Below are 13,288 nucleotides of genomic sequence, written 5' to 3' on the forward strand. Positions count from 1 at the left end.
TAATAAAAATATCAAAACTGGGTTATGTTTAATTTACTTAAAATTTACCTTTATATATATACTTTAACCCTTACTCAAAAAAAAAGAATTATTTGGCCTCCTCTCATTAAAATGCCTGGTTCCGTCCCTACATGTGAGGAGGTGTTGTGAAGTTGATGTACAACACGCTGGGATTCACCCCATGCGAAAGAGTGTTGTGAAATTATTGTACTTGTGTTGTGAATTTATCATTTTTCGACATGCTAATCCTGTCACAATCGGTTTCCTGGTACAAAACCACGTGGCCAATCGAGAAAACAAAACCGACGCCAACACGCAACGTTGAATCAAATCTCCAAACCTCAATGGATGTTCGGTTTTCAGAATATCCCTAGACCTTCTCCGACAAATTTCCTCCCTCTCTCTCTCTCGCACTGCGTCAAATCACGCTTCTTTAGAAAATTGCTTTTTGAATTTTTATTATCTACTGCTTCAAAATAAGCATGACCCAATTCGCTATGGTATGTTTCCCATCATCTCTCTCAATTTCTATGGTTTTATTTTTCTTATTTGTTTAATGCTATGTGGCTTTTCCTTGAATTAGGGCATTTGATGCTCGAATTGGGTCTTTTGGGCAGTGCTTATTTCAGCAATAGTAGTGGATGTTTTTGTTAAATTTCGTAGTTTATGAGCCAAAATTCGTGAATTTGCAATTTGTTCTTGTTATGCTAATTTTACTGGGCTAGGTGGGGTGTTCTCTGCTTTAGTTTTAATTGGTAGTCCCAAGTGAAAATATTTTTGAAAATGGAAAACGATAGCCGTAATAGAAATGAAAAACAATATAGAATGGATTTTTTCTTGGATATGTATTGGATTAGACAATTTGGAATAGATGACTCAAAAAAAGAAAAGAAAAAAAGTTGAATTTTGTTGGGCGAACGCGTGCCGTGTGTGGTGGTGAAGAATTGAGTTTCTATGAGTCTGACTGTGACTAAATGGAGATGTTGAGATCGATGAGTGGGAATATTGTAAAGGCTAGAATAACAAATTAGTGCATTTGTTAGAATATTTGGTTTATGATTTTGCAATTGTGCTCTATGCTAAAAACTTATGGTTGCAGTTGAATTGGGTATAAAGTTTATATGAGGGTTTTTGTTGACATCGGTGAATGGTGTCCTAATATTAGAAAATTTTGGAAAAAAAAAAAATCTTCTGATTAAATGCTCTATGTGTTGTGTATGTGTTTATATAGTTATTTATATATTTGAGAATTGTCGCACTGAGCCTTGGTGAAACAAAGTTGACTATTTTTTTTTTCTTGGGATTTAGTTTGGTTATAGTGCTGGTCTGTATTATGTGTGAGGTGAGGAAAAATCAATATATTTTGAGGAACTAAGCATATCAAGCTGGATGTTCATTTTATTGAAGATATAGTGATGTGTAAGCTGGTGGAAACAATTTGTATAAGTAGGATTTTATTTTCATAGTACCATGAAAAGTTGTTATGATTTATTCTTTAACTGAAACAACATGTTTCAACTATAGTTTGGCTCAAGGAAAAGTGTTATATGTAACACTCCAGGCCCACAGTGGGAAGATGAATAGCCACATAGAAGTGGATGATTATTAAGGAACTTGTGGGTTTTATGTTCCACGTTGGTTCCTTACTAAGGCGAGACTGAGTTTTATAAGTGATTTTAGGGAGTTTCAAGTACAACTTGACTAGTCATTTTAAAGTTCGCAAATGAGGCTAGTGTTTTCCCTAGGTTGTTACATCATATGTGAGATTTTGCTCTTATATAGGTTATATTCGATTTGGTGCTCAAATTAACATATCTTAAGTAAGCATTAGTCCGAATGGAATGAGGGTTAGTTCTATGGATGCTCGTCAACTAATTGGGTTCAACCACTTGTATTCTTTTGCGCCGTTTTAATTCTATCCAAAATTATATTCTTAGTTGCCTTTTAATTTAACATATCATTCTTCACTACTTCTATCCATGTTATTTTAGGCCTCTCTTTACATCCTTTTCACTCTGAAATTTGACTTAAATCACTCTTTCCCATAGTGTATTAATTGGTCTCTGTTGCACGTACCCAAATTGTCCAATCTTCTCTGTTTCATCTTTTTCTCAATAGGAGTTGCCTTTCTAGAAAAGCATTGATAAAGGCCCTCTGTATCGCTGTCCGACATTTGTGGAACAATGATATGGATCATACATGATTGATATGTTTCCATGAATTATTAGTTTTTTTCAAATTTGATACATTTGGGACATGGGTGGGACAAATTTCAGATTGATTGTGAGAGAGAGAGAGAGAGAGAGAGAGAGACCATCTTAACATTTTCACTTTGGCTATGCACATCTTATTCTTAACAGTCCAACATGTCTTACCTTTGAGTGTAGCGGGTGTTATATGTCCTATAGAGTTCTCTACAACTTAATTAGTATTTTATGGTCATATTAATAGTTATGGTGCACTTTTCCACGTCATTCACCTTGCTCTTATTCAATTGGTCACATCCTTCTCAATCTTCCCAAGTGACTTGATTTATATGTATCTCTTGTGCTTTTCATATGAGAATACATGCCAATTAACGTTCTATCCCCCTGTATTTCCGTTGACCAGGGCTTTTCCCCTCTATAGTTTACTTCAAGTTTTTGCATTGGAAACATACATGAATTTTGATATCCTTGCATTGCAAGTTATTGTGATTTCTCTGTCCTTTTCTTTTTCTCTGTAAAAAGTTTTGTTCATGATCTCCCTATCTTCTAGGTCTGCTTGTTGTTAGTACAACTTTTCTAGAATAATACAAACATGGTATTCTATTGGGAAACATAATTCAATAAATTGCATGACTATTTTTTGTGCCTTTTCCAGCTAAATGATTAGACATGTACCAAATGTTTTGTGATTCTAATAGTTGTTTTATCATCTCATGTATTGATGCCTCTCATCTACAAGGGATTTTCCATCTTTTCTTTTTTTGTTTTTTGTTTTGAAATACATTTTTAATTTTTTGATTCTGTTCTATTTTGTACTCACCAACATGCAGGTTGAGGAATTGGCTTCCCTTGTTAGGGACAATCTTCGTTCCAAGCATCTTGTTCTCTCTGTGGAAGAGGCGTTAATCAACTTCCTTCAAGATGAAACCAGGTAGATTTATATAGCTTACTGATATATCCTTTTGCTCTTAAAGTTTGGGGTTTTATCCCCCCACTTTTCTTTTTCTTTTTCTTTTTCTTTTTTCCCTTCTAAACTTAATCATATGGCTTAAACTTCTTGCCTTGCATGTTTCTGTCCATTGTACAGCACTAATAGATTAACCAGAAAGGGCATCTCTCTCTACCTCCCCTCTTGAGCGTGTTTTCTTTCATTCCTGTGTCAGAACTCTTGACGGGGAGCAGATGATAGAGAAAATATTGTAGTCTTTGGTTGGTCAATTTTTACATCTGTCTTATTGGTGGTTTTGGCAATGACATTTTTGTTGTTTCTGCACTCTATAGCTTGTTGTAGGGGTTAAGATTTACTGAAGTTATGTGAAGCATACCGTAGGCTGTGCTTTTGTTGAGAATACTGATAAAAACAATGCTGGCTTGCAGCTCAGATGGTGTCCTGGAGTTGGAACCCATGGACGCGTATAACCGTCTTCTCTTGCATCGTCTTGCAGAAATATTTGGGTGTTTTTTCTTTCAAATTTTTCCTGTTTACTATGTGATTTATATTATTGCCTAGATGTTGATGTTGAAGGACATCTAAATTGATTGAGTACAGATTTACCTCTTTCATCTACAGGTGTTTTGTAATATTGATGATTGATTGATTTGTGCTAGGTTTACCCACGTATCTGTTGGTGAAGGAGATGACCGGCACTTAATTTTGGAGAGATGCTCAGATACATCAATGTCTGTGAATGCTCATGATTATTTCCTGGAAATTTTCTATTTACATATTGTCCTTTCTTGAACTCCTCCCTTGTGTGTCCCCCCCCCCCCCCCCCCCCCCCCCCCCCCCGGGCAAAAAAAAAAAAAAAAGAAAAAGAAAACTTAGCATGTTATATCTTCTTGTGCTTTAAGTGTGGTAGTCAGGCCTTTTGGTGAAAATGTATTTTGCTACCTATGTGTTCTCACGTAGTCATGTTGTTTTAATATGAACATATGTAATGCTACTTATCAAAAAATAAAATAAAATAAAATAAAATGAACGTATGCAATGCTATATCTTGCTATGCTTGAAGTTTGGTAATAAGGCCTTCTACCAATTCTCATTCAATCATGTTGCTTGAATACAAACGTACCTTTTGCATTTCCTAATTCATTCCTACATTAAGACAAATATGTGGGGGATTGGGTGCTTATACATAGTTGAAATGTGCTTCACACCCAAAAAAACTTGTCCGCAGAATAAATGTAGCTAAGAGAATATTTTTTCAGTAAGTTAATTTTAATGCAAGAAAAGATAGAACTAGAAAATGAATGAATTTGTTGGAAGCTAAGTTGACATCAATCAGCTAAAAGATGAGAGTCATCTTCAAATAGTTTCAAAGACCAGCATTAAGAGTAGTGATATTTATTAAGTTGAACATGCTATAATGACAAGATAGAGGGCAATAGAATTTGAGTTTATGTGGTGAAGGTCATGATGGCCTAAATATAAGGTTTTAGATACAGTTAGATGACAAAAATGGTAAGTGACATAAAAGTGTGGGCTTATGTCCTAAGGCTTAAAAGATTGATTAGGGTCAAAAAGATGGAATATTGATAAATTTTGTTATTAAAAACAAGAGTTAAAAGTTGCATGATTTTCTGTGACAGCAGCTTATTATATGGAGCTAGAGATTCTACATAGTTCATTAAATAGAAAAGCCAAATCACAGGAATATTCTATACAGCTATAGGAGACAGCTCACTAGGACACCTTAGAGGCTTAATGGCAAGGGCCTTAGAAAATTAAGCAGTGTGCAACAATCTAGGAGTGTAATAATAGATTGGACATGAAAGTAATCACACATATAATTTGGTTTTATTTCTATTATTATTGTTTGGGTTGTGAGAGATTAGTCATTTCCACAATTGAAAAATGAATCCGAAGGTATACAAATTTGATCATAACCTCAACACTGGTCATGCAATTTGAGACATCAATTTTTGCTAACATGTTTGTGGAAAATCTATGAATTTTGGCTTATTTTTCAACTATAGCTAAATATAGTGAAGGGATTACATATGGTCTGAAAGAAAAACAGGTATTGACCTAGTGATGTGAATAGTTTAATGGTTAGTATGGTATGATTTACTTATCGAAAAAAAAAAAAATGTGTATTGACATTAGCATATTCTAGCTACTGGGCACTAGAAGTGCCCATTATGTTTCTTTTTGATAAGTCTACCTATTAGGCACTAGTAGTGCCCATTTATGTTTCTTGAATAACCTACATATTCGGATTGCAGACCTTCCATCCTTGTTAGCGATATTTTATGGCAGTATGATGAGCATCAATCTCCAGTAATGTCACACCAATTATTGAGGAAAACAGAAAGCTTCTCAGGTAAGCTTTTTCCTGTCCTCTTCTTGAAAGCATAATATGGGTTATTGCTCTCACCCCTGCTATAATGCTGTCATTATGTATCGGATATAATATCTATGATGCTGGGTATTACTGAGTTGATTTTCTCTTGAAGCTATTGCTTGTGTTCTCTAGTTTAGAAAGCATATGTATTAATCTATATTGTCTTAAAAAGAATTTGAAGTTGTTAAAAAATGTTGTGACATGGGGGAAACTTCACTTACTTCCTGAACTACCATGCATTTTTCAATGTCCACCCTAAACTTCAAAAATTTGCAATGTGGGGTTCTTATTAAAATAATTTTTTTTTTATTATTTATTTTAAAATTTTAAAAGTAATTGGTGTGCTATGGAGCGGTGGTGTTGTGTGGAGGCCAAGACTTTCGTTTTCACGGTGGTAGAAGGTGCTTCGGTGGTGAGATTGGAAGAAAGGAGGAAGTCATTCTCCGGGCTGGTTCTTCTTAGTGCTCAAAGCTTAGAGTGGTTGGCGTTGACAATGGAGAACTTGCAGTGGTGCCCGAAGGAGGAGGACTTTATCAGGTCTCTCAGAGAGGGGTCTAAGGTACTCATAGTCAGACGAGGTGGCAATGCAGCTGGAAGGTTTCTTGAAGTGGCAGTGTATGGGGTGGGTGGTCGGAGAGGTATAATTTTCATTCCAGAAGGCCGCGATGGGAGGGGCTGGAGGAGTTTTGTCCTTGAATTGGATAAAATCAGTGCTTTCCTAAAAGTTCCGCTTAGGTTCGGAATGGGCCGTCATGCTACAGTTATAGAGAAATCAAGGAGGAATGGTGAAGACGCCATTGGAGGATATGATCAAGGTGATCCTTCTAGAACTCTCAGCAAAGATGGTGCGCCTTCTTTTGCAGCAGTTCTGTGTTCAGGACCCGGCCGTTTGGAGGAGGAGAGGTCGCTTTCTCAACCAGCGATTCCTCTGGCCGAGGACAAGGGTGATCGCCCGGGGAAGAAGAAGCTGCCGGTAGTGATTTCGAGTGGTTCTGATAATACGATTTTTCAAACGAACCCGGTGGGTAAAGACCACTGTTACCGTTGTGGTTCTGATTTTGCGAAGGCCAAGAAGGTCTCTACTGCTCGTGACAAGACCGGTTGCGTCCATGGCGAGACTTCCACAGGAAATCAGCTGACAGGAGAGTTGAACTGGTTTTCCTCTCTCTTGACCTGGAAAAGCCAGCTGGAGAAGTTGAAGGCTGATGTGGACCAAGCTTACAGCAGGGTGTGTGATGGGCTTCTTGAGCTTGGGCCTGGCCTAAAGCCCAAGATTAATGGGCGGAAGAGGAAGAATAAGCCCAAGAAGAAGAGGAGGCTTCGCTGGATTCAGAAGGGTCCGAAGCCCATTGCCTTAGACCTGAAAGATCGGGCTCTGTCTCCCGAGGAGGGTATGTCGCCGGAGAAGGGATTAGTGGGCTCAGGTAATTCTCCGGCAACTCCTAAGAACTCCGGTGGGCTGGGTTTTCTTTCTTCCGATACCCATGCTCTGGGGATTTAGTGTGCCGGGTGTTCTTCTTGCCCTAAGCGGGACTCTCGGCCAGAATTTGACGGAGAAATGTCGGAGGGAGAAAGGGTTATGACTGAGAAGTTGGGTCTGGCTCCAAAGTTACCAGAGGTTGCCGGAGATCCTATTTTCGTCCCTGTTGTCCCTGTTCCAGTTAGACCCTCGGTATTGAGCTTGGGGACTGTCTTGTCCACTCCGGTTTTGGAAACTCCCAAAGACCCGGATGGTTCTGCCAAACCCATTAAGGATTCTCTTGATATGCTGACTGGGTGGGCTGGTTCGGGTTCGGGTTCTCCGGACTCTCTGGTCTCTGCGGGTCTCTCTCCACTTGTTTTGACTCATAGTTCAGGTCCAGGAGTTAGGAAGGGGACAGAACTTGCTTTACTTCCAGAGGAAGAGCCTGTACCTCTGTCTTTTATTGATAAGGTCAGGGGAGTTTCTGGTAAGAAGAATCCAGAGGGCTTTTTGAGAGCGGTTCTAGCGTATTGCCAATGGGTGGGGATTACTTGCGACGGCTTTGAAGATCAGCTTTCAGCTGTGTTTGAGGCTATCATCGTCAGTAATGATAAGAAGGAAGCGGATCCTAGCTCTAGCTTGAGCATCAAAGGTAAAAGGGAATTAAACAGATTAGTTTGTTCTGTTAATTATGATGTCCATAGTGGCAGCACCTCACGTGGTAGGTGCAAAGGAAGGGCTTATGGTGGTTTTCTATGAAGCCTAAAATCCTCTATTGGAATGTTAGAGGGTTAAACGAGGGTGCCAAGCGGTTGAAAGTCAGAAATTTATTAAGGCAATGGAAGGCTGACATTATATGCTTGCAAGAAACTAAACTGGATTTTGTGTCTAATAGTTTAGTGCGAAGTCTGTGGAGTTGTCACTTTGTTGATTGGTGCTATTTAGCTTCTCGCGGGGCCTCTGGTGGTATATTGATTATGTGGGATAGAAGGATTGTAGAGAAGATTGAAGTGTATGTGGGTGAGTTTGTTGTTGCTTGCTCTTTCAGAAGCGTTGCTGATGATTTCTCTTGGGCTTTTGCTGGTGTCTACGGTCCTAACTTTGACTCTCTTAGAAGTTCCCTCTGGGACGAGTTGGCTGGCCTTTCTTCTTGGTGGGAGTTACCTTGGTGCATCGGGGGTGATTTCAATGTCACTCGCTTTCCTGCTGAAAGATCTAGAGACATTCATCTTAATGCGGCTATGATGGAGTTTTCGGACTTTATCTTTGAGCAGGATCTTATGGATTTTCCTCTCGTAGGAGGGCCTTTTACGTGGTCTAATAATCAGGAGATCCCCTCTTGGTCTCGCCTTGATAGATTTCTTGTTTCTCCAGATTGGGAAGTCAAGTTTCCAGGTTCTCTTCAGAAAAGGCTTCCAAGACTGTGTTCTGATCATTTTCCTATTCTTCTTGATTGTGGTGGTGTTCATTGGGGTCCCAGACCGTTCAAGTTTGAGAATATGTGGCTAAAGGCTGAAGGGTTTGTGGATAGGGTGCGTATGTGGTGGGAGTCCTATCGTTTTCAAGGTTCGCCCAGCTTCATCTTTTCTCAAAAGCTTAAGGCATTGAAGATTGATCTCAAAAGATGGAACGATCAGGAGTTTGGTAATGTGGAATTCCGTAAGAAAATGCATATGGAAGAATTGTGTGCTCTTGATTGTTTGGAGGAACAACGGGGTTTAACTCCTGAAGAAAAGGCGAGGAAATTTGGGGTCGTCAGAGATTTGGAGAATTCTATTTTGCAGGAGGAGATTAGCTGGAGACAGAAGTCTAGGGCTCTTTGGCTTAAAGAGGGTGACAAATGCACCAAATTCTTTCATCGTATAGCCAATTCGAATAGGAGATCCAATTCCATTGAGTCTCTCTCTGTCAATGGTTCTATCTCTTCTGATCAGCAGGTTATCAGGGATCATGTTGCTCAATTTTATAAATCTCTTTTTGCAGAACCTCTCTGTTGGAGGCCTAGGTTGGATAACCTTGTTTTTGACAGTTTGGATGTGGGTGAAGCTTCTTCTTTAGAACTTCCTTTTGAGGAGAGGGAGGTCTCAGAGGTGGTTAAAGGTTTGAATCGTGATAAGGCTCCAGGTCCTAATGGGTTTACTCTTGCTTTCTACCAAGATTGTTGGGAGGTGATCAAGACCGATCTCATGGGGGTATTCCAGGACTTCCACACTCAAAGTAAGTTTGTCAAAAGCATTAATGCCACTTTTTTAGCCTTAATTCCGAAGAAGATTGGGGCTATGGATCTTAAAGATTTTCGGCCTATTAGTCTTGTAAGTGGTGTCTATAAGATCATTGCTAAAGTTCTTGCTAATAGACTCAAAAAGGTGGTGGCGAAGATTATTTCGAATCCCCAAAATGCTTTTGTGAAAGGGAGGCAAATTCTTGATTCTGTTCTTATAGCGAATGAGTGTTTGGATAGCCGCATCAAATCAAGTGAGCCTGGGTTACTATGTAAATTGGATATTGAGAAGGCTTATGATCATGTTAATTGGGACTTCTTATTGTATATGTTGAGAAGATGTGGCTTCGGGGAGAGATGGTGTTCATGGATAGCGCATTGTATTTCATCGGTGCGTTTCTCGGTTTTGGTGAACGCACCCCTTCTGGTTTTTTTAGCAGCTCTCGTGGTATTAGACAAGGTGATCCTCTGTCGCCTCTTTTGTTTGTCATTGTGATGGAGGCTTTTAGTAAGCTGTTCTCTATTTCTGTTCAAAGGGGTTTTCTCTCTGGCTTCTCTGTGGGCTCTAGAAGCACTGGAGTGATTAATGTTTCTCACCTTTTATTCGCAGACGATACTTTAGTTTTCTGCGAGGCTAGTCCTGATCATCTCCTCTATCTTCGAATGTTATTACTGTCCTTTGAAGCTGTTTCAGGTTTGAAGATTAATTTGGATAAGTCAGTTTTGGTAGCTGTGGGTATTGTGGATAATATGGATGATCTTGCTGGCATTTTGGGTTGTGGAGTCTCATCTCTTCCTTTAAAGTATCTTGGTCTTCCATTGGGGGCTCCTTATAAGGCTAAGTCTAGCTGGGATGAGGTAGTTGGGAAGATCGAGAGACGTCTGGCTAGCTGGAAGCGGTTGTATTTGTCGAAGGGTGGCAGAGTAACCCTGATTAAAAGCACTCTCTCTAATCTTCCGACATACTTTCTATCTCTTTTCCCTATTCCTTCCAGTGTAGCTAGTCGTATAGAGAAGTTGTATCGAGATTTCTTGTGGGGTGGCATAGGTGAAGAATTTAAATTTCATCTGGTTAATTGGCCCAAGGTTTGTTCCCCTATTTCAAGTGGTGGTTTGGGCATCAGGAATTTGAGGCTCTTCAATAAGGCTCTTTTAGGGAAGTGGCTGTGGCGCTATGTCCATGAGAGAGAGGCTTGGTGGAAATCAGTTGATGCAAAGTTTGGACCTACTCGGGATGGTTGGTGTTCTTTAGACCCCCCTGGGTCTCACGGAGTGGGGCTTTGGAAGAATATAAGGAAGGGATGGAGTTCGTTTCGCAACCATATCAGACTCATGTTGGGAAATGGATCTAGGATCCGTTTTTGGGATGATGTGTGGTGTGGTGAGGTGCCTCTCAAGGAAGCTTTCCCAATTTTATATGATATTGCACGTGACAAGGATGCTCTAGTAGCAGACCATTTGGTTGTGGTGAGTGGGTCTTATCAGTAGGATGTTAGCTTTTTCCGAGCAGCCCATGACTGGGAGGTGGATGTTTTGGCCTCTTTTTTCTCTTTGTTGTACTCTTCCAGAGTGAACTACGAGGGGGAGGATAAGCTTTGGTGGTCTCCTTCTCACAAAGGGAAATTTGATGTTAGATCTTTCTATAAGACTCTTGCTTGCAAAGAGGCTATTCATTTTCCTTGGAAAAGTATCTGGCGGACCAAGGTTCCTTTGAAAGTGGCTTTCTTTGCTTGGAGGGCAGCGCATGGGAAGATCCTTATTTTGGACAATCTCAGGAAGAAGCGGGTCATAGTGATTGATAGATGTTGCATGTGCAAAATGAATGGGGAGTCAGTGGATCATCTTCTTCTCCATTGTGAGGTTGCTCGCGCTTTGTGGAACGCCATCTTTAGTCGCTTCAGTTTGTCTTGGGTTATGCCTCTTCGGGTGGTAGATTTATTCGCTTGTTGGTGGACGGGTGGCCGCTCCCGGAGTGGAGTCGTGTGGAAGATGGTCCCTTGTTGCCTTATGTGGTGCTTATGGAGGGAACGCAATGATAGGCAGTTTGAGGACAAAGAAAGAACTACTGAGGATCTCATTTCCTTTTTCTTTCATTTTTTGTACTCTTGGTCGGCTGCGTTCCTCGCACCCTTATCGTTTAGCTTTAATGATTTCCTTGTATTGTTTTCTACTTCCACTTAGATGCCTTTCTTGTATACTTCCTGTGTACTTGATCGCGCATTGCGCTTTTTAATGATATTTCTCTTACTTATCAAAAAAAAAAAAAAAAAATGTTGTGATAACTAGTAGTAAGTTTGCAGCATTGTTATCTTTTTGAGTATGTGAAATGCCTCAGCTATGGTTGAACTCTTGCAATTGGTCATCATTTTTGTTAAAAGTTCGAGTAAAAATGCGTTTTACTATGCTATGAGGAACTTGGAACTACTGTACTTTATCGGTCTGGATGACTCACAAGTTATTTGCAAGTAGATACCTCATTTTTAACTGCTTGGTCTCTTCCTTTCTTTTATGCACTTGAGCTCAATAACAAGAGGTCATTATCTTAAAAATTTTTAGTCTTAGGGTATGTGGACATGGAAAAATTTGTATGTTAGAAAATTGAAGCGTATATTTAATAGTGTGACCTCCGTATCCTTGTCTACTATCCTAGCATCAAACTGGCCCATGGAGAAAGTAATGAGGAAGAATTATAATAAACTAGTTGAATACCTCATCTTTTATTCAACACAGCGAGTTCAATAATATGGGAGGTCAAACATTTTGTAGATTCCATTTCATGGAGCTATAATAGTCTTTTGGCCATTGTTAATGAGATCTTGATGTTACTCGGAAGAAATTTTTTAGGTACCATTTCCAGTTCTAAATTGAAGCAAATTAAGTCCCATTTTATGATTAAATTTATGTTCATGAAACACTCAATGTTGTCAAATGACTCAATTTTGAGACCTAAACTTAATTTTGCATTTTCTTCAGTGCTGAAGACAAAAATTCCTTCTGTTCAACATTCACTCGAGGAGAGAAAAGCAGCTTATTTTGCTGCTCGTGACCGAATTTTTTCAATGGATTTGGGAGAGTTTAATGAACCAGTCAAACAGAAGCCACGAAGCAATCCTGTGGTTGCCCGCCGAATGATTGCACATGCCCTAGGTCACAGAATCAATCCACAGAGTCAGACTGCTACACTAGGGGATTGCAAAGGGCATAGTGGGCAAACAGATGCACCACATATTCAATGCAGGAACAAAGTTGAGCCTAAGTCACCCTTGGAAGCTTCTCAGAAGACTATTTCCCTGCCAGGCCAAAATATGAGTAAACTGAAAAACAATGATAAAAATTCAAGTGGATCTTCACCAAGTAAAAGCAATGTGCCCCAAAAACAAGCTGATAAGATTTCCCCCCATGTGAGCATATCACAGAATGAAAGCAGTGGGAATGGGGTTGATAAAGACTACTTCAAAAGGGAGCATTTGGGAGCTGCAAAGAGGATGTTTGCTCATGCGTTGGGACTGCAGTCGGGGAAGGATGGTTTTATTTTAAAATGCAGTGATATAAAGCAGATTAATACTGAGTAGGGGCTGAGAGATCTTTGAATAGGAATTGGTTCTTCGCTTCCTTTGTGTCGCACTCGATATGCTTCTCCTAGTTGCTCTCCAGGTCTTTTCAGTTGCGCCGCGGATGAGCATGTATATGTTAGAGTCCTTGCTGATATTTATTGCCGGAGACGGGTGGCAAATTCTGAATGAGGTTGTGCAGCTGCTCACATCCTGAATGCTGATGACTTTATACAGCCCTCGACAAAAGGCTATCAACGAAAGCGAAGTTGGAATGAAATCGTGAAGACATGTATGGTTGGAACTTGGATGCGATAATTTGCCCAACTCAGGCATATTGCAGGCCAGTCGACTGCTCCTATTAATACCTCATTGCTGTTGTTTCACTTTTATGCATACTTTTGGTGTTCTGTTCTCACCTCTTATTATCTTATGTAGGTCACATGTATAAGAAATCTGGATTATTTCACAGCTTGCTCAATAGATTATTATGCTTGTATTTA

At 39.7% G+C, this 13,288-nt stretch overlaps 1 protein-coding gene across 2 annotated transcripts; it reads left to right on the forward strand.

The window, feature by feature from the left end:
• Positions 1-281: 281 nt before the first annotated feature.
• Positions 282-13,288, forward strand: LOC133851650 (uncharacterized). 2 transcript variants are annotated; one of them, XM_062288168.1, is made up of 6 exons: positions 286-500; positions 3,038-3,138; positions 3,585-3,662; positions 3,816-3,887; positions 5,433-5,530; positions 12,208-13,288. In XM_062288168.1, exons 1-6 carry the CDS (start codon positions 483-485, stop codon positions 12,804-12,806), a joined length of 966 nt encoding a protein of 321 aa, XP_062144152.1. In that variant the 5' UTR covers positions 286-482; the 3' UTR covers positions 12,807-13,288. The 2 variants fall into 2 exon arrangements, with proteins under 2 accessions (XP_062144153.1, XP_062144152.1); XM_062288169.1 differs by lacking the exon at positions 3,585-3,662 and having other exon boundaries at positions 282-500.

Source organism: Alnus glutinosa, chromosome 12, assembly GCF_958979055.1.
Source record: "Alnus glutinosa chromosome 12, dhAlnGlut1.1, whole genome shotgun sequence".
Classification (NCBI taxonomy): domain Eukaryota; kingdom Viridiplantae; phylum Streptophyta; class Magnoliopsida; order Fagales; family Betulaceae; genus Alnus; species Alnus glutinosa.